This window comes from Carassius carassius, chromosome 4, assembly GCF_963082965.1.
Source record: "Carassius carassius chromosome 4, fCarCar2.1, whole genome shotgun sequence".
NCBI lineage: Eukaryota > Metazoa > Chordata > Actinopteri > Cypriniformes > Cyprinidae > Carassius > Carassius carassius.
The window spans coordinates 41,763,773-41,787,669 of record NC_081758.1 but is presented as its reverse complement, the minus strand read 5'-3'; the positions used below and the strand labels follow the sequence as shown (position 1 = coordinate 41,787,669).

General features: G+C 37.0%; 2 protein-coding genes and 1 long non-coding RNA gene across 5 annotated transcripts in view; all 3 read right to left on the bottom strand.

Annotated features, from left to right (window-relative positions):
* Nucleotides 1–23,897, bottom strand: part of LOC132136012 (C-type lectin domain family 4 member F-like) — a 98,933-nt gene that overhangs the window by 17,750 nt on the left and 57,286 nt on the right. The gene's annotated exons all lie outside the window — the stretch shown is intronic.
* On the bottom strand, nt 6,195–22,679 carry LOC132140068 (asialoglycoprotein receptor 1-like). Of its 3 annotated transcripts, XM_059548865.1 has the most exons (11): nt 22,228–22,679; nt 21,072–21,142; nt 10,317–10,403; nt 9,820–9,915; nt 9,646–9,744; nt 9,219–9,323; nt 8,967–9,119; nt 8,740–8,832; nt 7,776–7,936; nt 7,577–7,686; nt 6,195–6,482 (listed from the first exon to the last, which is right to left on the bottom strand). In XM_059548865.1, the coding sequence occupies exons 2-11, from the start codon at nt 21,136–21,138 to the stop codon at nt 6,335–6,337; spliced, it is 1,119 nt and encodes a 372-aa protein (XP_059404848.1). In that variant the 5' UTR covers nt 21,139–21,142; nt 22,228–22,679; the 3' UTR covers nt 6,195–6,334. The 3 variants fall into 3 exon arrangements, with proteins under 3 accessions (XP_059404848.1, XP_059404847.1, XP_059404846.1); XM_059548864.1 differs by lacking the exon at nt 22,228–22,679 and having other exon boundaries at nt 21,072–21,631; XM_059548863.1 differs by lacking the exons at nt 21,072–21,142; nt 22,228–22,679 and adding an exon at nt 10,854–10,991.
* LOC132140069 (uncharacterized) lies at nt 14,886–16,326 on the bottom strand. Its single transcript, XR_009433707.1, has 4 exons — nt 16,284–16,326; nt 15,708–15,803; nt 15,099–15,635; nt 14,886–15,011 (listed from the first exon to the last, which is right to left on the bottom strand). It is a non-coding gene; the product is annotated as an uncharacterized LOC132140069 (long non-coding RNA).

Here is a 23,897-nt window from a genome sequence, read left to right as displayed (position 1 = left end):
CGTTGGGTAGGACTTTGGGTTGTTTTAACCCAAGTTGTGTTGAAAATTGGTCTCGATATTAACCCAGCGGGGCTGGGTTGGGAACGCGGACATGAAGGAGAGCACGCACGTCACGTTAAGATCGTATGTCTCCAGTGCGAGCAGCCGCCATTTTCTCAGCGTGAAAGAAGCGAGAAGCGAGTGAAATGTAAAGTTATATTTTAAAAACACAGTTTTCGCCTCAGACACGGAGGTCTGTGTTCCAAAGATAAACGGAGGTCTTACGGGTTTGGAACAACATGAGGGTAAGTTATTAATGACATAATTTTGCTATTTTGGTTTACTATCCCTTTAATGGCCTCATTTAACGTTACTGAACGGAAGAGGTACTTTTAATATAACGTCCGTGAATGTCTTATGTCATATTTCCATAAGATTTTTAGGGATGCACCGGTTGACCGGCCATAAATCAGAACCGGACGGTTTTTGCGGTTTTGGTTTTTGGTCTTTTTTTTGGCCGATTTTAAAAGATGTGCGGCCACATGCAATGACTACATTAGGTGCGTTCAACTTAAAGCAGCGCTGCAAAGAATGATCACTGTATAACATCAAAGTACCGCGAGAGCGATAAGTGAGCACATGGATCCAATGCATTCGAATCGTTCTCGCGGTACTTTGATGTTATACAGTGATCATTCTGTGCAATGCTGCTTAAAGTCGAACGCGCCTACTGTAATCATTCGCTATCATGTCACTTGTGTGTGGAAGTATTTTGAAATCTGTGCGCAGGACACCGTACAGCCCTGGAAGTGCAGAGCTACACATCTAAGTCACAGAAAGCAGGAAGCGAACAGCCGTTGGTGTACTGGTGCAAAAATAAGTGCCCCTTTCCTGCGTTTACTGAAGTTGCGCGAGCGTACTGTACCTGTGACAAAACTGAAAGTTTTTTTTTTTTTTTTGTAAAAAGAACTTGCATAAATGTTTGAAAAGACAGAAGTAAACGTCATGATTATTTTTTATTTTACCTTAACACTACATCGACTTAATTTGATTTAAAATCACCTGCTGTAGCACACTGAAAAACGTGTTTCATTCATCCATTTAAAAAAAATTTAGGGTAACTTGAGCCAATAGTTATTTGTTTTTTTATTTAATTAGTCTCACTGGTAAAGACCTTTTTTTTATTTAAAACCAAATTTAATACTGAATGCTGATTAAGAAACATCTTATTAAATGTGTGTTGATTGTATTGTTTGGATTGTAGAACTATGCAGTTGTTGCCTTTAATTTCACATGGTTACAGTTAATCTTTTGACACAAGGCCAGTTGTATGTTTCAACCCAATTGAAAAACAAAAGGTAAATGCTGATGTCTGTACAATGTATGTTTGTATTGAATGTAGGCTGCTACTGTGCAGTTACTACCGTTAATTTCAGATGGTTAAGGTTTTTGTTTTCAATAGCCAAAAGCCAGTTTTGCCTATTAAATACCAAATAAACATCTTGTGTATGCACACTTTCCTTGTTTCTTGTTTGTTGCTTAAAGAAAACAAAAACGGAAATCGGTAACAGAATCGGTTAGTTTGCTTGTAAAAAAAAATCGGTATCGGAATCGGCCATGAAAAATCATGATCGGTGCATCCCTAGATTTTAGATTATCTGCAATTTTTGAGGTGTTAATAGACGGTTATGGTTACGGTTACACATGTTAATTTGTTATCTTATTTTTCGCGTTTAAACTGAATGTACGTCAGTCTCCTAAAAGAAACGGCATTGTGTAATAAAGACTAGCATAATTATTTTGAGGCTGTTGAAGTGGTAATTGTTAAAAGTATGTTTTGCATGTGATATTTCAGACTTGTTGAGCTTGTGTCTTCACTGTGTCTTCACTGAGAGTTAAAGACACAGAAGCTGTTTGTGTTAGGCGTCACAGACTGAGTGAGGAGTAGGAGGAGGAGGAGATGCTCTCAGCTTCTTCTGAAGAGAGGCACAGAGGGGTTTAAGGCGAATAAACTTCAGAATTCCATCAAGTTATCTTTATTTTTACTAAGACTAAAATAATGTTTTTTTTTTTGTAGATTTTGAAATCCAGAGACAAGATAACTTCATTCTTTTGAGACTGATGTGAGTTATCTTTTTAGAAAATTAATGTTTCTGTTGTGTCCTCCCTGTTTACTTGACATTTTGATGCAACAACAGTGTGATTACATGTTCATATTTTATTGAAACCATTGATGTCCCTCTTTAGAGAACTCAAACTAACTGGAGTTAAGGACACAGAAGTCTGCTTGTGTTTTCTCAGCTTCTTCAGAAGAGAGGGAAAGATAGTTTAAGGCAAGTAAACTTCATAATTGCATGTTATCAGTCATCAGTTGTAGTTTTATTTTTATTTTTACTAAGCGTAAAATAAGCCGGAGACATGGGAGAGCATCATTCTTTTGAGATTTTATGCAAGTTATTTTTAGAAAATAAATGTTTCTGTTGTCTCCTGCCTGTTTAATTCACATTTTGATGCAACAACAGTGTGATTACATGCTCATTTCTTTAAAAACCATTGATGTCTGTGTTTTTCATTGCAGAACTCAAACCAACTTTGGAGTTGTCTGATTTGGAGAGTCATCATTCTTGGTCTTCCCTCTTAAAGGTAAAGTTCACACAAAAAAATCATTTACTTGCCCTCATGTCATTCCAAACCTATAAGACTTTTGTCTGTCTTTACAACATAAATGAATATATTTTTAGTTTACTGGTCTCCCAGACTAGCAATGGAGGACAAAAATTAAGAGAATATTAAATATATTCATTTGTTTTCCAAAAATGAGCGGAGTTTGTGTGGGTCTGGAACAACATGGGAGAGTAAATTATGACCATTTTTATTATTTGGTGAGCTAACCCTTTGAAGAGAAAATTGACAGTGATGCATGATCTGTATTAATGGACTATGAAACAAACTGTAAGTGTATAATTTGTAAAAACAATGTTAAATGCTTGTTCTGTGTTGTTTAGTAGAAGAGTTTACACGCTGTCATTCATACACATGCTCACATTCTATCACACACATGTCTGTTAAATGTTATAATATCAAAGTTAATGTTGTGGTTTATTTGTGTACTGTCATGCTAGAATAGTTGGTAAAGAACCTAACTAATAGTACATTTATTGTATAATAGTGTTTTCGTATATTTTTATACAATATATACAATTGAACAAAGTCCAATTTGATCTTAAGTTATATTCAACAAACCTTCAATGCTTTATTTATGAACTCTGTAGCTGTTAATGCCATACTTTTCTTTTCAGGTCCAAGGTGCTGATGTACAACGTGCCATAGATATAGTTTGAAAACGTTTAGATTTTTTTTTATCACACTTTACATCAAGGCTTCATTTTTAACATTAGTTAATTCATTGGTTAACATAAACTGCCAATGACAAATTCTTCTGAACATTCATTAATCTTAGGTATTCCAATATTTAATAACACGTTGTTAAAATGTAAAGTTGCAACTGTATTATTTAATGAGCTAACATGAACTATTACTTGTATTATTATTTTTTTACAAAGATTATTAACTTCTGTAACAAATGTAGCTATTGTGAATGTTAATGGTTAAGTAATGAGATTGTAAAGTGTTACCTATGGGTCTTTATAGTTCTTTTGCACTTTAATCTGTGCAAAACTTTTAACTTTATATATTTTTCTTTATTGTTTTTTTTTTTTTTTTAAATGTTCATTTATTTTTGTTATTAGAAAAAAGTTTTTTAACCTATTATATTATATTATACTATATTTTGAGCACTTTTTAAAACTAAATTTCAATACCGTGATAATACCGTTTGCCGTGATAAAAGCATGAGCAATTAATCGCAACAGGAAAATTTGATACCTGCATATCCCTAGTCTCAATTCACCTGTTATGCCTGCATTCTCCACCATATGTCGCGGGGTGAATGAGAACATAGACTCGGTAGTGCTAGCAACTGCCCTGGAGGGTGTTTTATTAACACACACAACTGATCACACGTGGCTTCCACTCTGTGCTACTGGGGTGGGGTGGGGTCCAGGGAGACGCTGATTTGGAACCAGGATACTCACCACAATATATATATATATATATATATATATAAGATATTTCTGGCAAAACATTTTTTAAATATATGTTGTAAATAATGAAGCTCAATGAAATATATTTTTGAAGTAGAAAATATTTTTATTTTCAACCTTCACATACCAAAATACATTTCAAAATTAAAAGAAAATATTTCTTACAGTAGCCTAAAAATATGGATGGAATAGCCTATCAAAGCTTTATAGTGACTTAAAAATAACTGTTAATATTGTATTTATTTTGTTTTACATTGTAAAGTATTTTCCTTGTTGAAATGTTTTTTTTTTCTCCCTTTTTTTTTAATGTGTTATATGTTCTCATATGTTATAGACCAATCAAATTTGTAATGAAATGTGACTGTAACGGATGGGTGCGATAATGTAGTTGTAGATCCAAATGCAAGTTTTATAAAAACAGATCGTGGTCAAAACAGGCAAGTTCAAACACCAGCAACTATATCAGTGGCAAGGCTAACTAAAAGTATAGAAGCCCTAGAAGGACAAAATATATATTTTTGATTATATATATTTAAGACAGGAACCACTTTGGCAAGTTTACTTGAGTTTATTGAACACAATTTATCTTTGGCGGTATGGTTCCTTATGGGGGTTCTTGCTCCCAGAATAATTGAACATACAAGAGCTTTAACATTAACCCCCTGGAACCATGAGTTTAGAAATACATAACAATTAAGACTTTTAATAAAGTCTTTAATGCAAACAGTGATAATCATGTAGATGTGGCAGTGGTATGTCTATCCTGTAGCCTGGTTATGAAGATGGGTGTCTCTCCGCATTGAGGTCCATACCAGCTAAGATTTTGGAAACCTTAGTGATCTGAAACAAAGAAGACGACAGCCAGAAGGTGCGAAGTAATGTGCTCATGCTTACAGATGCTGGTCATATAATTAGAATTGAGTTTTGAGTTAATTAGCTGATTAGAGTGTGGCACCAGGTGTCTTCAATATTGAACCTTTTCACAGTATTCTTATTTTCTGAGATACTGAATCAGGGATTTTCCTTAGTTGTCAGTTATAAACATCAAAATTAAAAGAAATAACCATTTGAAATATATCAGTCTGTGTGTAATGAATGAATATAATATACAGGTTTCACTTTTTGAATGGAATTAGTGAAATAAATAAACTTTTTGATGATATTCTGATTATATGACCAGCACCTTTATAATGGGGAGGGAGGGATGGTTGCGAGCCTTTGAGGATACTTACCGAGCAGTAGTTCCAGGTATATATATGTCCCGTGTCTAATAGGAGAGTGGTAGTGATTGGAGCAATTTGACAGCTGACCGCATCAGCTGTTCACAGCCTTGCCTCCATGGCCTGACTGAACTAACACTGTGTTCGATATATTTAAATTGCCAAGAAATACTTAAAATTATACAGTTTTTTTTGCTGTATGGTTATATCTGTCCCAGCTATTACATCTATGTAGTTTAAACTGTTTTATTAAGTAATTTTTGGGAATTTGTCAAATGTCCAAATCAACATTTTAGTACAGAAAGACCTGTGTTTTTGATTAAAAACGATTAAAATCGTTTGTTTGTTTTAAGGCTCGTGCAGCGTGAGCATTTGAGGCTACTGCCCATGGGCACACATAATCAATTAGTTGTTTGTGTGGTATATAATTCTTTTTGCAAATTACACTGTTGCTGTTGTTACCGGGACAGAAAATGCCTGAGTGATGTACCACATCCACATAAAGTGTCCTAGGCAACATTCATGAATGAAAGAGAACATTTCAATACCTTAGATTAAAAAAAAAACTATTGCATATAAAAAATACATATTAAGGATTGAGGAACGCCATACGTTCATAAAAAAACAAAACAAAAAAATGTTCCCTGCATATCATATAGTCAAACAAATATAAAAAAAATAGGTTTCGAAATAACTAAATGTTTATAGTAACTAAACATATTAAACTATTCACCCATTGTTTGAAAAAAACAAAAAAAACAAAACACAAACACTTTTTTTATTCAAAAACATTTTAGTGACAGTTTGGGTTTTATAGATTAATTACAATTAATTACAGCACATCTGCTATTGTAGTTAAAGTTTACTGTTGGTTTACTGTTTAAACATTAATTTAGTCATATTAGTAACTACATCGCAACACTGATAAACACATCATTAATGTGATTTGTAATTTACACAATTCATACACACAAAAACTCAATACAGTCTAAACCAAGCCTATTTACAATGTGCTTTCAGAATTGTATTTATTCAGTTTTGCATTTCACATATATACTTCATTTTGGTAGAGCAGTGGGCATCATTAAGCATACCATCATATGCAATCTGCCCACAGTCCTCTCCTCCTTCCCCCAGGCCGTGTTCGGTCCATTCATCTGGCTGCCCAGTTCTCCAGTGTCTGCAAAACAAATAAAATCTGTTACATCTTTGTTAACAGTTTATTATGCTAGCAGTGTTTCCAACAGGATTCTGCAAGACTATGCTGGGAGGACCTCTGAATGTGCTTTGATTGATGCAATTAATGAATAATAATAAAAAGCTCCAAACAAATCTTCAGTGTGAAAATTGTATAGAGTAAAACGTATTTTTGCATTGACTTCTACCTGGATTTAAAGCTCTTTTTAGCTGTGATAAAGTGTGTCAGTCTACATTACATTCATACTGGGCTCTTAAGGCAGCAAACAATTAAATATAATAATTTTATTTAACTGTTTATTTGTTTATGTAAAGCACTTTTGACCTTAATAATTAATTACACTTTTGTATTATTATTACTATCCCTTAGACGAGTAGTATGTATTGTAATACAATTGCAATGTAAATAAAAAAATGAGTATTTCGTAAGTATATAGTTTTACTTACAGTAGGCCTGTGATGATAACTACGTTTTGTTGGGTGATATATTGCCCCAGAAATAATTGTGATACACAATATTACTGTCTTTTTTAGACCACTTTATGTTATTGACTAGATAATGATAATATTTCAGCAGTAATGATGAGTAATGATTGTTACACCAAGGTGGCAAAGAAAAGTCCTAATTAAACCCTTTAGTTAACGCTGAAGCTGACCTTTTACTTCATAAAAATTCAATAATGCTGTTGATTCCATGCATTGAGTCAGCCATGGGAAATCCCCCTAAACACTGAAATGATACTACGACAAGGATATTCTGCATACTAGCCAAATTCTCATATTGGCCACTATTCATAATCATGGTCTCCTAATCATCCCATATACTGATCGGTTTCTTCACTCCTTCATGATAAGTTTTGAAATTCTTTTGGTTCATTATGAAATTGTGGTGGGACAGATTCGACTATGGTGGGACACCAAAGTCTAGATAATAAATAGTAAACACTTAGTATATGGTAGTATACGCAACCCTATCAGACAATGGATTATGTCAATCTGTTTATAATTGATCATAAATGTGAATCAGACTCAATTATCCAGAACCAAAATATCTAGTTCTCTCTACATTCAACTCACTCTTTATTCATGATGTAAGGAGTGTCATCCGTCCATCTCCACTGGCCTGTGTTCTGATCCGTTAGACCAATCCAGTAGTCATGTGGTTTGGCGAAATTGCTAACAAATTGCTAGAAAGGGAGATAAACGTTATTAAGAATCTCCGAAATACAGAATGAAAGCCGTTAAGGAAAAAGGTGTCTGTGTGTCTACTACGCACCCACTCCTTCTCAGAGCCATCTTCTATTTTTAGGAGTAAGGCACCCTTCTCTTCACAGTAATCCTTTGCATTAGTCCAGTTCATTACATCCTGGGAGAACAGGTAACAACTGTTTCTGAATGGGATCCAATCAGGTTCAGTACAGCCTGATTTAAGTAAGTCTATGTAAGCGAGGGAAACAAAGAGTGCAAAATGGTGTTGTATGAAACTATTGTTTTTTACACAGTCATGCAAAACATTTAATCAAAACATCATAGTAAAAACTTAAATTAGTAACACTACTATAAGGTTCCATTAGCTCACATTAGTTATTAACTGACATGAAAGAACAATGAGCAGAACATTTATTACAGTGTTTATTCCTCTTAATGAAAAAGCAGTCGTTCATTGTTAGTTCATGTTAACTTTTGATTTGAATAATGCATTAGAAAATTAACTAAGATTACTAAATGCTGTAGAATTATTGTTCATTCTTAGATCATGTGAACTAAATGTTAATTAATGAAACTTCTTGTAAAGCAATACCAAAAAAAATAAGAGGACAAGACTAATTGAACAATTTACTGAATTCAACTGAATTTTAATTTTGGTGAATCTACCCTATTTGAACAGTTTCGGAAATTCTTATTTCACTGTACTGTTGTTGTATGATTTTAAGTATTTTTTGCACACCCTCAGACCTTTTTTTATTTCTACACACATAATTTTTTGTTTGTCTCAAGCAGATTAAATCAATTTAATCCTACCCAGATAGTACGGCGTATTACTTCCCACCCCGACAATGCTTCTCCTCATTTAATTTTACCATCATCAAATACTGTAACAGAAGCTATAATTCTTATTGAGCTGGCGGTGCACCTTCATTATGAACTCTCTAGGTGAAATAACAATGGGTTTTCAGCATTAATACAAAAGCAGCTTACATTTGAGTGCAATACTGCACATGGGTTTAGAATTTACTCACGTGTAAATGATAGTTTATAAGAAAGAGTTTGAAGAGATGATCTCATTAACTCCACTGAATGCTTCAGGTCTGAAAGTGAGCTTGACATGCCCACTTAAGTTGAAAAAAAAAAAAGAAAACAATAAATCAGCATGATTTCCTCTAATATAGGAAAAATATAATTCTGTAGAATATTTACAAATTTTAAATGAAATGTTCATTTTAATTAATCTCATTTTAGGTCTTACTCAATATCCGTAATGTTTGTAGAAAAGGCTGTAGAGAAACAATAGATGTCCTCTGACTGTCCTCTGTTAGTTTACTCCTAAGAGTCGATACTGCTGAACTCAAACCGTCCATCAAACTCTTGACTTCAGTGTGTGACGTTTCCTGCTGACGCTCTGAAGGAGGGAAAAGTCCAATTAATAAACAGATTCAAACCCATAAAATGTTGTTTTATATTTGAGGATTCAAAGCTGAAATATACATCCAGTGCTCACCCAGCTTTTGTAAATTTTCTTCTTGTTTGGATGCGAGTGAACTCAGTGACGAGCCGAGATCGCTCATCAGGGTCTCAATATTAGACAGCTTCTTTATTTGCATTTCTTTTGCATAAAGAGTCAAAGAGACAGATAATTAGGAAATAATCAATGTTTTTTATGCAAATATCATATATTAGACTATTTGCAGGGACAAAAGTCAAAGAGGAAAGGGATAGTTAGCCATCATGCTCTATTGAGATTGAATCATGCAAAAAAATGTATTGCATTAAATATTTCCCCCCAAACAAGCATTAGAAATGTGAAATTTTTCATGGAGAATATTTGAAAACTGTATGATTACCATCATTATTTTTTTTTTAAAATTCGATTAAACGATCTTGCGATCTGCCACAAAATAAAACAATGCAAGGCACCAGCCACCAACCTCTGGTCTCTGGGTTACTTGATCCAGACGTGTTCAAATATGAACTCAGGCTGAACACTAAGTTCTGCAGCTCAGCAACCTTCTTTTCTAGATCACCTCCTGTCAAAAATAATCAGTAATCAAAAGTCGATTACCAAAACTGATCTGTGACAATAATGATGATGAATTTCTCACCTGTGTTCTGAAAATCAGATTTGACTGAGGTTAGATCAGAAGTATGGCTCTTCATCCAGCTCTCCAGCATTGAGAACTTTCGTTCTTGATGGGAATCTTTGAACCAAAGTAAACAGAAAAAAAAAAACATTTTCACTGGAGATTATGTAAACTCTGTTCATAGCCAAGAACAAGATTCATAATACAGTTGCTGGTTTATTAGTTAACTGAGCTGTTTTTAGAACATTGTAACGCCCTTCATCTAAATCTATTTTAAAACAATTAAAAATTATTTTTTTGTATAATTAAACAGCTTTATAATATCATATTAATAGAGAGAATACATATCATATTTTTAATATTTTAAAAATGAATTGGTGATACTAGATGACAACTATGAAAAATGGTGGGGGAAAAAACTAACACAAAATATAAATAAAACAATTTGTTGCCATAAAACAATAATATTAATAATAATAATAATAATAAATTATAACCATGGTGTTTAATTCACTCACAGATGACAGAAGTCAAGACCATGAAAATAATCATGCAGACTGTTCCCATAAGCACAAAGATGCCAGTTTGTCTCCTGTATAGAAGACCTGCAGAAAATAAAAACATCCCCTTGATTCGTGTTGTTCATTTCATTTCCTCTTTTAGACTTACTAATACTTTTAAAAGAGTTTAGAGTAATAATACAAGCACTGTGTATAAGCAAAAGAACTAATGATAAACATATCAGTACAAAACATAAGTAACCATATACTTAGCAAATGAATGTGATCAATAATTGAAAAAAAAGTTTTGCTAAATGTCATTCTCAATTTCAATTACATTCCAAATATAAAAGTTGCTTTTAAAGTGATAATTAAAAAAGGTGTCAACACATTTAAAAAAGTGTAATTGCAGGAATTAATGAAACATTTTCCATTTCACCTGAACTGTAAAAGTCAAATTAAGTTTAATGTCTTAAGATTCAAGTTAGTTTCTCTATTTCTCAAAGAGTTTCTTTCTGTATCAAATAGAATGTGATTTTAATAAATCTTTCAAACCTCTCCGAAATGATTTCTTTGGTTCACATTCCATCTCCATTTTAGTGTATTCTTCCAAGCAATCCATTCCCATTTTCTGAGACTGTGAAATTGTAGTAAAATAAGCAGTTACTTGCTTCTTTCAATGAGAAATTAAAACACCTCCCTTATATCTTAATCCATTATGCAATCATGTTCCTTAAATTAAACCAAAGGTACATTCACTTCCACATTCTGATATTTAGGGAACTGGGAGAATTCTAGGTATTCTGTTACAGAGACACTGATGAGAAAATGTCTATAACAAAATTGTAACTTTTTTTATTTAGTGTTCTTCATGAGAAGTATGATGCTGTTTAGGTCATGCATTAGCTAAATATTATCTGTTAATAACCAAAAAACCTGTATTAATAATAAATAAATAAAAATAAAATAGAATTCTCCCCAAAATGTGCCCCATTCCATGAATCTAGTTTGTCATTTTGATATATATACACATACGCTCACTGGCCACTTTATTATAGGTTCACCTTGCTAGTACCAGGTTGGACCCCCTTTTGCCTTCAGAACTGTCTTAATTCTTTGTGGCATTGATTCAACAAGGTGTTGGAAACATTCCTCAGAAATTTTGGTCCATATTGACATAATAGCATCACGCAAATGCTGCAGATTTGTTGGCTGCACATCCATGATGCGAATTTCCCGTTCCTCCACATCCCAAAGCTGCTCTATTGGATTGAGATCTGGTGACTGTGGAGGCCATTTGAGTAAAGTGACTTATTGTCATGTTCAAGAAACCAGTCTGAAATGATTTGAGCTTTGTGACATGGTGCATTATCCTGCTGGAAGTAGCCATCAGAAGAAGGGTACACTGTAGTCATAAAGGGATGGACATGGTCAGAAACGATGCGCAGGTAGACTGTTGAGTTTAAACGATGCTCAGTTGGTACTAAGGCGCCCAAAGTGTGCCAAGAAAATATCCCCCACACCATTACACCACCACCACCGGCCTGAACTGTTGAGACAAGGCAGGATGGATCCATGTTTTCATGTTCTTTACACCAAATTCTGACTCCACCATCTGAATGTTGAAGCAGAAATCCAGACTCATCAGACCAGGCAACATTTTCCCAATCTTCTTTTGTCCAATTTTTGTGAGCCTGTGTGAATTGTAGCCTCTGTTTTCTGTTCTTAGCTGACAGGAGCAGCACCCGGTGTGGTCTTCTGCTGCTGTAACTCATCTGCTTCAGGGTTTGATGTGTTGTGTGGTCAGAGATGGTATTCTGCATCCCTTGGTTGTAACGAGTTATTTGAGTTAATGTTGCCTTTCTATCATCTCTAACCAGTCTGCCCATTCTCCTCTGACCTCTGAGATCAACAAGGGATTTTCATCTACACAACTCTCGCTCATTGGATATTTTCTCTTTTTAAGACCATCCTCTGTAAACCCTAGAGATGGTTGTGTGTGAAAATCTCAGTAGATCAGCAGTTTTTGAAATATTCAGACCAGCCTGTCTGGCACCAACAACCATCCTATGTTCAAAGACACTTAAATCACCTTTCTTCCTCATTCTGATGCTCGGTTTGAACTTCAGCAAGTCGTCTTCACCACATCTAGATGTCTAAATGCACTGAGTTGCTTCCATGTGATTGGATGATTAGCAATTTGTGTTACTTGTGGCCAGTGAGGGTATATGTGTGTGTGTGTGTGTGTGTGTGTGTGTGTATATATATATATATATACAGTACAGACCAAAAGTTTGGAAACATTACTATTTTCAATGTTTTTGAAAGAAGTTTCTTCTGCTCATCAAGCCTGCATTTATTTGATCAAAAATACAGAAAAAACTGTAATATTGTGAAATATTATTACAACTTAAAATAATAGTTTTCTATTTGAATATACTTAAAAAAAATAATTTATTCCTGTGATGCAAAGCTGAATTTTCAGCATCATTACTCCAGCCTTCAGTGTCACATGTAACATCCAGTCTATCACAGGATCATTTAGAAATCATTCTAATCCTAAAGTATCCTAAAAAGTATCACATGCTCTGAAAAAATATTAAGCAGCAGAACTGTTTCCAACTTTGATAATGAATCATCATATTAGAATGATTTCTAAAGGATCATGTGATAATGATCCTAAAAATTCAGCTTTGCATCACAGAAATAAATGATAATTTAAAGTATAATAAATTTAAAAACAATTATTTTAAATTGTAATAATATATCACAATATTAAATTTTTTCTGTATTTTTGATCAAATAAATGCAGGCTTGATGAGCAGAAGAAACTTCTTTCAAAAACATTAAAGATAGTAATGTTAACAAACTTTTGGTCTGTATTGTATATATATATATATATATATATATATATATATATATATATATATATATATATATACACTGTATACTGTCCTGTGCGTTGACTTTATGTTTGTGACGGCTGTAGGGAATTTTACTTTTTACTATTTGAAGTATCATGGTTAGTGAAAGACTAAAATAATTTGGCTGAATTAACAAAATACTGCTGTTGTGCTGATCTTGGACTTTTAAACATGCAAAAAAAAAAAAAAAAACCTGAACTGACCTAGAGAAGTGAAAATAATTATGAAATTCATAATTCTAACCATTTTGGCTATAAATAAATATGGAGTTACTGTGAAAATGGCGCATGAAGTCTGCCATGAAAAATCCTGTACCTTTCTTTTAGTACAATCTGTATGAAAATCAGACCTCTTTTATTGCTTAACATATTAAAAGCAGATGTCAACTAAATGCATCTAATATGACATTTCATTAAAAGTTCTAACAATGTCGCAAGGTAAATATAATACTTATAATACAAGTAGAGCTCTATTGACTACATTTGTGGCATAATGACAACCACAAATGTATTTGTACATTCAAATGCACACTTTAGCCAAAAGACTAACCTTTAGGTTTTCACATGATTAAACTGTTCACAGGTTGACAAGTTTCTGATTTTATTACAGTTCATCAGTGTGATTCTTGCTGACTCTTGAATTTTTGAGACAGAATGAGTAGGGTTCGTTTGCTAGGATGAGATATTAATTTTGTCATATTACGGGATTGCTATGGAGCCTTAAAAGTCTTAAATTTGGTTTAATAAAATTTAAGGCCATAAAATTTCAAATAAAATCGACCAAATTTTCACCTATAAACCCTATTTGGGCAGGACTAGTTTTCTCTGTGAGAAGGTTTCATAATTTCTCAGTACTGATTTTCTCTTGTTTATCCACACACAAGTAAAAAAAAAATTTTGAATGTTTGTGCGTGCTGAATATTATGTGACCCTGGTCGCTGGGGTATATTTGTAGCAACAGCCAAAAAAACATTGTATGGGTCAAAATTATAAATCTTTCTTTTATGCCAACAATCATTAGGATATTAAGTAAAGATCATGTTCCATGAAAATATTTTGTAAAGTTCCTACTGTAAATATATCAAATCTTAATTTTTGGTTAGTAATATGCATTGCTAAGAATTAATTTGGACAATTTTAAAGATGATCTTCTCAATATTTCGATTTTTTTTGCACCCTCAGACTCCAGATTTTCAAATAGTTGTATCTCGGCCAAATATTGTCCAATCCTAATTAACCATACATCAATGGAAAGCTATTTATTCATCTTTCAGGTGATGTATAAATCTCAATAAAAAAAACAAAAAAGACCCTTATGACCAGTTTTGTGCTCCAGGGTCGCATATTATTAACCCTATTAACCCACCCCACAATGCTTATTTTTTTGACCAACATAGCAATGGTAATTCTGATAAATGGCAGCATTAGAAGGTGCATATATTCCAGCACAATGGAATTTAGAGTTTACTTACTGGTAAATGATAGTTTATAACTAAGAGACTGAACTGATTATTTCACTTCCGACATTAAATCCCTCCTAGTTGGAGATAAAAAAAATAAAATTACATTAGCATGATTACCTTTAATGTAGAAAAAGCACAATTCTATAAACAGAATGATTCATAATATTTATATATATTCTATGTTTGCTGTCTTACCCAAGAAATGTTGTGTGCGTAAAATAGACCTTGGACTGTCCTCTGTTAGTTTACTCCTAAGAGTCGATACTGCTGAACTCAAACCGTCCATCAAACTCTTGACTTCAGTGTGTGACACATCCTGCTGATGCTCTGTAGAAGAGAGAATAATAAGCCAATTAATAAACAAATCATTTTATATTTGAGGATTCAAAGCTGAAATATACATCCAGTGCTCACTCAGCTTTTGTAGGTTTTCTTCTTGTTTGGATGCGAGTGAACTCAGTGACGAGCCAAGATCGCTCATCAGGGTCTCAATATTAGACAGCTTCTTTATTTGCATTTCTTTTGCATATAGAGTCAAAGAGACAGATAATAAAGAAATAATCAACGCTTTTTATGCAGATATCATGTCTTAGACTATTTTCAGCGTCAAAAGTCAAAGAGGAAAGGGATAGTTAGCCATCATGCTCTATTGAGGTTGACTTTTCTGTCAGAGTCAAAATATTCTGTGCATTAAAGATGCCAAGACAGACTTTAGATACAACATTCTTCATGGAGACAATTTGAAGAGTGTTCTGTTGAAATTTCAGATCAGGTTATGATAAAAAGATTACAATCAATCAATTCATTCAATCTCCCAAAAATAAAACAATAAGGCAAAGACAAGGCACCAACCTCTGGTCTCTGGGTTACTTGATCCAGACGTGTTCAAATATGAACTCAGGCTGAACACTAAGTTCTGCAGCTCAGCAACCTTCTTTTTTAGATCACCTCCTGTCAAAAATAATCAGTAATCAAAAGTCTATTACTAAAACTGATCTGTGAAAATGATGATGAATTTCTCACCTGTGTTCTGAAAATCAGATTTGACTGAGGTTAGATCAGAAGTATGGCTTTTCATCCAGCTCTCCAGCATTGAGAACTTTCGTTCTTGATGGGAATCTTTGAACCAAAGTACACATATTACAATTACGGATTAGTACCGGATAGTTCATTGAGCAGTGTGTAGACTAATAACATAAAACCCCACTCTAAAAAATGCTGGGTTAAATACAACCCATCGCTGGGTAAAATATGGACAAACCCAGCGATTATTTTGTTTTGACCCAGCAGATGGGTTATTGCCCAACTTTGGTTAAACATTTATTGGTTGAAACAACCTGAGGTCTTTTCTTGCTGGGTTGTTTCAACCCAATTTTGGGTCAAATATGGACTAACCCAACCATTGGGTAAAATTTTTATATTCAATTCTTTACCCAAAAGTTGGGTTAGTCCATATTTGACCCAAAGTTTGGTTGAAACAAGAGGCGAGCTATAGCAGAGCTGTTAGAAAATATGAAAAAAGTGGAAAAATCATCTATGAAATGAAAAATTTATGTCAGTGTTATTGTATGCCAAAACTGTGTCGTTTAATCCACTCACAGATGACAGAAGTCAAGACCATGAAAATAATCATGCAGACTGTGTAAGGTATGACAGACAAAGGATGTAAACGCAAGGCGTATTTATTGATAAACAGCAAGAAGTCAGAAACACAGATCACAGTCGCAGGAGACACGGGTGGCGGACACAAGGCTGATGGTGGTTGACGCAGGGACTTCGGTGGACAGCTGGTGGTGGTGCTCGATCCAGTGATGATCCCTTGTATCCCGATGAGTGAGTAATCCGCGTGAAGAAGTGGTAATCCAGTGTAGCGTGACGATCCAGGAACGAACGACGAAGACAGGAAGACTAGGCACGTACAAGGACACAGGAACAGCACGGGAGCACACCAGGGAGAAAACAACGATCTGACAACATGAAACACCAGTACTGAACTTATATAGGGACAAACAATTGAAACCAGCTGGCGCTGCTGATCATCGCTGATCAGTGACCACGCCTACACACACACACACACCCAACAGCACGCAAGACAAAAGAGAGACAGTGAATTCATGAACCGTGACAGTACCCCCTCCCCTAAGAACGCCTCCTGGCCAAAAAACTGGTACGATTGACTCCTGGATGACAAGCTATACTGGAGCAATGACCCCACTGAATGACTTCAGACCGATACTCCTCAGGCACGAATAACCGGTTCGGTGGGCAATCGGGCGGAGGCGTTACCCCTTCTAATGCCTTCATGACCCTCGATTCGACCTCCCATCTGAGAGTGGAGACCACTAATGTCTCGGGTAAAATACACTCAGGAGTAGACGGGCGTTCGGAATGGTCAAAAATACGAGATAAGGAATCGGGTTTGATGTTTTTGGAACCCGGGCGGTACGAAAGAGAAAAATCAAAACGGCCGAAAAAAAGTGCCCACCGAGCCTGCCTAGAGTTGAGTCTTTTAGCAGTTCTAATGTATTCTAGGTTCATATGATCGGTCCAAACGATAAAAGGTACCCCAGAACCTTCAAGCCAGTGCCGTCATTCCTCCAGTGCTAACTTGACTGCCAACAACTCCCGGTTACCAATGTCATAATTACGTTCGGCAGGTGATAAACGATGAGAAAAAAACGCGCAAGGGTGAACCTTATCGTCTGTGGCAGAACGTTGAGAAAGAACTGCTCCTACCCCCACCTCTGACGCGTCGACCTCCACCACGAACTGCTGTGATGGATCAGGGGCAACGAGGATGGGAGCCGAAACGAAGCGGCTCTTGAGTTTGGCAAATACAGCCTCCGCTGTATCAGACCACCTGAACGTTGTTCTGGGGGAGGTCAAGGCGGTCAGAGGAGCGACTAGTTGGCTGAAGTTACGAATAAAACGTCGATAAAAATTGGCGAATCCCAGAAACCTCTGTAGGGCCTTACGGGAATCTGGACTTGGCCAATCTATCACAGCCTTAATCTTATCAGGATCCATACGCACTCCCTCAGACGAGACGATGTACCCTAAAAAGGGGACGGACTGTGCATGAAATACGCATTTCTCCGCCTTGACAAAAAGCCCATTCTCTAGCAACCTCTGAAGCACTCGTCTGACGTGCTGAACGTGTTCCTGGAGAGAGGAGGAAAAGATCAATATGTCATCCAGGTAAACATATATGAATTGATCGACCATATCTCTCAACACGTCATTGACGAGTGCCTGGAAGACCGCGGGCGAGTTGGAGAGCCCAAAGGGCATAACCAAGTATTCAAAGTGCCCTCTAGGGGTATTAAATGCGGTCTTCCATTCATCTCCCTTCCTTATGCGAACCAAATGATAAGCGTTTCGTAAATCCAATTTTGTAAAGATGGATGCTCCCTGCAATCGTTCGAAAGCTGAAGACATCAACGGCAAAGGATAAGTATTCTTTACCGTGATGTTGTTCAACCCTCGATAATCAATGCACGGTCGCAGAGACCCATCCTTCTTCCCCACAAAAAAGAATCCCGCCCCCGCTGGAGATGAGGAAGGTCTAATGAATTTGGATGCTAGAGAATCAGAAATATATTTCTCCATAGCCTCCCTCTCTGGAACAGAAAGTGAATATAACTTGCCCTTGGGCGGAGACCCACATGGTACTAAATCTATAGCACAGTCATAGGAACGATGTGGAGGAAGAGAAGCAGCACGAGACTTACTGAACACTTCTCTCAGGTCCTGGTACTCCTCGGGCACGTTAGATAAATTCACCACCTCCTTCTGGAAAACAGACACAGGTACAGACGAACACGCAGACACCAGACATGACTCATAACACTTATTACTCCACATGGAAATGGTGTTGTGCCCCCAATTGACTCTGGAATTGTGTTGAGTGAATTAAGGGTGACCAAGAACGATGGGTGCCAGAGGTGAACTTATGAGGAGGAATGTTATAGTCTCAGTGTGGTTGCCGGATGTGATGAGAGTGATGGGTTCTGAGGCATGAGTAATGTTGGGGAGCTGTTGTCCGCTGAGAGCCTGGACAGTGATGGTGTGAGTGAGGGGGGTAGTGGAAATGTGGAGATGATTAGCCAGTTTAATGTGCATAAAATTACCTTCGGCCCCTGAATCCAACAATGCTTGGGTGTCGTGAGTGTTGGTTGCCCACCTTAGTCTTACCGGAAGGAGAGTAGCTGATGATGTGATGGATGAGGTCTTCCCGGTGGAGATCCCGCCCGATAGGAGCCTCATAGTCACTATCGGGCTTGGTCTTTTACCGGGCATGAGTGGATGAAGTGGCCCGTCCTCCCACAGTAAAGGCACAGTCCATGGGATCTCCGCCGTTCCTTCTCCTCCCGGGAAAGCCGAGCTCTACCCACCTGCATGGGTTCCGGGTCATAGGGGGGGCTGACCGTATCCGAAACTTCAAGATGTGGATTCTCCATGCTGCGAACGGGATGATCCTGCTGGAAGCGGCCCATACGGTTCAGCCGAGCATCTACTCGAAGAGCTAATTCGACGAGCCCATTGAGACTAGTGGGAAGGTCCAGCATGTAGATTTCTCTTTGAATACGGTCAGCCAACCCATGCAGGAATCTGTCCCACTGCGCCTCCTCGTTCCAACGACACTCTGCAGCCAGGGTGCGGAACTGGATGGAGTACTCCGACACCGAACCGTGACCTTGGCGAAGATCGGCGAGTAGTCTGGCCGCCTCCCTACCCGCCGCCGCCCGATCGAAAACCCTCCTCATCTCCTCGGAGAGTGCCTGGAACGAGGCGCAGCATGGGTCTTGATTCTCCCACACCGCCGTTCCCCAGAGAGCCGCCCGGCCGGAGAGTAGCGTTAATACAAATGCAACCTTGGATCGCTTTTGGTCGAACGTAAGAGGCTGTAATGCAAAGTGCATAGAACATCGGGTCAGAAAAGTTCTGCAAAACTCTGGTTCACCTGAATATCCTTCGGGTGTTGGTAGTCTCGGTTCTCGCCGCGGCTGCGACTCTGGAGGAGGGGGTGGAGTCGGCGGTGTGGGTGGCGCAGTGGGGACTCGGAGCTGTTGGATCTGCTGGGTGAGCTCGGACACCTGCGTCACTAGCGCTTGGACCGCCCGCCCTGTGAGGGAGATGTTCTCCTCCTGAGAGTCCATTCTAGCGATACTTCGAGCCGCGAACTCGTCCCATGTAGAAGCGCCTGCTACATCCATAATGGGTCAGATCGTTCTGTAACGTATGACAGACAAAGGATGTAAACGCAAGGCGTATTTATTGATAAACAGCAAGAAGTCAGAAACACAGATCACAGTCGCAGGAGACACAGGCGGCGGACACAAGGCTGATGGTGGTTGACGCAGGGACTTCGGTGGACAGCTGGTGGTGGTGCTCGATCCAGTGATGATCCCTTGAATCCCGATGAGTGAGTAATCCGCGTGAAGAAGTGGTAATCCAATGTAGCGTGACGATCCAGGAACGAACGACGAAGACAGGAAGACTAGGCAGATACAAGGACACAGGAACAGCACGGGAGCACACCGGGGAGAAAACAACGATCTGACAACATGAAACACCAGTACTGAACTTATATAGGGACAAACAATTGAAACCAGCTGGCGCTGCTGATCATCGCTGATCAGTGACCACGCCCACACACACACACACACACACCCAACAGCACGCAAGACAAAAGAGAGACAGTGAATTCATGAACCGTGACTGACTGTTCCTAGAAGGATCACAGTTAGTCTCCTGCATGGAAGATCTGCAGAGAACAAAAACATACCCTTGAGTCATTTATATTTTTTATTTTAAAAGGTTTCTGCTGGTCTTAATATAATCTTAAAAACACTTATTTCACTTTCTTAGAGATTACACATTCTTAGAGAAATAGTTTACCCCCAAAAATATTTTAATTTGATGAAAATGTGCTCAACCTCAGTCCATCCAAGATGTAGATGAGTTTGTTTCTTAATAGTTTGTTTCTTCAGATGAAGAAGCCCATTAACAGACATTTGTTATTTTTTAAATTATAAATTTGCTACATTTGTATCAGAAAACTAGATGACTTCTATATCATTATGATTCTCATTTGCACTGGAAAACAAGACAAAAATAGTGAGGAAGAACAGTATAGTAGTATTACAGTAAAAGCTATTTCAGTGTTCAAGTGTTTGGGAGCAAAGCTGTTCAAGCCACAGACTTGAATCCGTTTTAAGTAATTTAAATCATTATTATCATTATTTACAGGCGGTATGTATAATAAGCAATGATATTAATGATGCATGCATCAGCACAAAGCATTTAATTAGAACATGAATGTGATCAACAGTTGAAGCTCACTGGTTACAAATTCGGGATGATATAAATATATTTATTTCAAACCTCTCTGAAATGATTTCCTTGGTTCACATTCCATCTCCAGTTTACTGTATTCTTCAGTGTAATCCATTTTTCTGAGACAGAAGAGAGCAATATGAGTAGCTGCTTGTTGTTGGGATTCTGCAGATTTTAGTTCCTTATAAAGTTGACCGGAATGTTTAAAGGAACATGACTACTTTATAATGGGAGGACTGTTATTGAGACACACTAAAAACCTTTTTTTTCACCTCATATGACTTAAGTCTTATGACTGTTATGTCATTTCTTCACTGTAGGCCAGGGATTGGCAACTTTTTGGTCATGAATTGCCTTTTTTTTTCTGGTTTACCACTGTGCCAATAAGCTCCCTGTTTTTTTAAATACATGCTGTGTGCAGTTATACAGTACATAATCATAAATGTTCAGATACAAATCTGTATTTGATTATCATAAGAATAGTGCATAGTGCATTTTTTCATAAATCTTTTAAACTTTTCAAAACCCTAAAATTTTATTTTAATATCAAAATTGGACTTTGAATATCAGATTTACAGTGTGACCTTACTGAACCCCATTGTATGCGTGTGAAGGATGTTGTTCACTAAACACTGTCATTGTGTGGATCGTTAATAACTTTGTGTACACACTTAAAAATAACTAGCATTTATAGCAGTCATTTTAATTGCTAATGCAGAATAAACAGTGTACTTTACATCATGCATTTTGTTGATGTGTCAACATGTAAAACTACTTGCTATCATTTAGCTAAAGATTGCCAGTATGTTATAGAAGCTTCCGAAATGTACCTTCCCGGTTCCATGGATCTAGTTTCTAATTTTGATTTCTTTAAATATCCACTTTCTTATGAACTGACTTGCATGAATCATTTAGCTGAAAGAACAAAGCACTGCAGCTGTGCTGAGCTTGTACTTTGTAAAAATATAATGGGATGATAACTTGGGATATGAGAGTGGCTGTCAAACTAACGTATTTAATGTCTAATCGTCTTTCGTTCAATAAATACCTGTTTGTTTTTGAACCCACTGCAACCTAACCAAGTGACACAGAGTGTGCGCAGTGTTGCCAACTTAGTGACTTTGTCAATAGATTTAGCGATGTTTTTCCAAAAAAAAAAAAAAAAAAGTTCCAAGCAACAAATCTAGCGACTTCTTGGACAAACCTGCTTTAGTCCCTGAGACTCCCCAGTACTGCCTTAATGGGCCGCTTTCAGTCTCTATTACATATTCATCCTGTTGTCTTAGAACAGATAAAAAAAATAGAGAGTTTTATTGAGAATTTGGCTGCATTACAATACAGTTTGTGAGCAGTATCAAATGTTTTTTTTGCAAGTGGAATTCATTGTAAATGGTTATTCACTGTTAATAAGGAAATGCCAGCTTTTTTGGCAGTAACATGTGAACAGTAAATTGTGTAATAATTGGTCTTCAGTGTTAAAGATCCCGTTCTTCGTGATCCCATGTTTTAAACTTTAGTTAGTGTGTAATGTTGTTGTTAGAGTATAAATAATATCTGTAAAATTCTAAAGCTCAAAGTTCAATGCCAAGCGAGATATTTTATTTAACAGAATTTGCCTACATCGAATGACCAGTTTGGACTACATCCCTCTGCTTCCTGCAGTAATGACGTCACTAAAACCATTTTTTTTGACTAACCTCTGCCCACATGAATACACAAAAAAAGGGGGCGTGGTCTTGTTGCGCTAGCACGGAGAAGGAAGAAGAGTTGCGTTTGTGTTTGTCGCCATGTCGTTGAAACGCTGTTATTTTCATCTCGGAGTCCAATCACCTTTGTTTGGCCTTCCCAGGGATGCTGTACTTAGAGATCAATGGCACAATTTATGTTTAACTCGGTTGCCGAAAACCATAATCCACATGTAACACTATGTGCAGCACATTTTGCTGAGGACAGCTTCCTCAATCTCAATAAGTTAAATGCCGGATTCGCACAAAGATTATTCTTGAAATATGGAGCAGTTCCCTCTTTGTCTGGAGAAGGCGTTGTTTATGGACCACAACTGGTAAGTGTATTTTATTATTTAAGTTGGTGGGTTTAACAGTTTCTGTAATGTATTACACAAAGGGCAACACTGTTTAGCTTTAGATGGTAGCGCTGTGAAAAAAAATTGAATGTGATTTTCATGCGCATCTCATCAGTAAAAGCGTTCTGTGATTAGAAGTACATCTCCAGCATGTGCGTTCAGATCAGGATTGCCAGGTTTTCAAAACAAATCCTGCCCACTTGCTTCTCAAAACTACTCCAAAACTAGGCCAATCGCAATTCCAGGAGGGCAGCGTGCGCTAAGCTGCTGTCGAATCACAACACAGGAACCACTATCCAGCGTTACAGAATACTTCGCCTCAACTGAATCCAGCGGAAGTTTCCAACATGCAAGCGGCGTTCGCTTATCAAAGTGAAGTCTTAAAGGGGTACCAAGATCACTTGAGTAAACTTCAAGCAGTCAACGAGCACTTGACGAGCTACATACAGTCACTTTCAGCAACCACGCCTAGAGCGGTGAGTTTCGCACTACCAGATAAATTTGATGGGTCTGCTGATAGATGTCGAAGCTTTGTTCGTCAAGTAAAGATTTATTTCGACAATCAGGAGGACAAGTTTAATTCTGATGAAAAGAAATGTGCTGTCATGATGTCCTTGTTGTCTGGAAAGGCGATTGACTGGGCTGCAGCTGTTTGGGATACTGACATGAGATTCAGACGATCCTTTGACTATTTCCTGCAACAACTTCAAGAAGTGTTTGAATATCCCGCAGGGGGCAAGGATATATCAACTCAACTTCTACAAATGTCGCAAGGAAACAGAACAGCCGCC

Bases quoted from the DNA above. Each gene is read 5' to 3' on its own strand.
- LOC132140068 (XM_059548863.1), bottom strand. From the start codon at position 10,926: ATGGGAATGGATTGCTTGGAAGAATACACTAAAATGGAGATGGAATGT. The intron at 9,745-9,819 runs GTGAGAAATTCA...TATTTTTGACAG, and splicing joins ATCTGATTTTCAGAACACAG to GAGGTGATCTAGAAAAGAAG. The intron at 9,324-9,645 runs GTTGGTGGCTGG...TTTATGCAAAAG, and splicing joins AAGTAACCCAGAGACCAGAG to AAATGCAAATAAAGAAGCTG.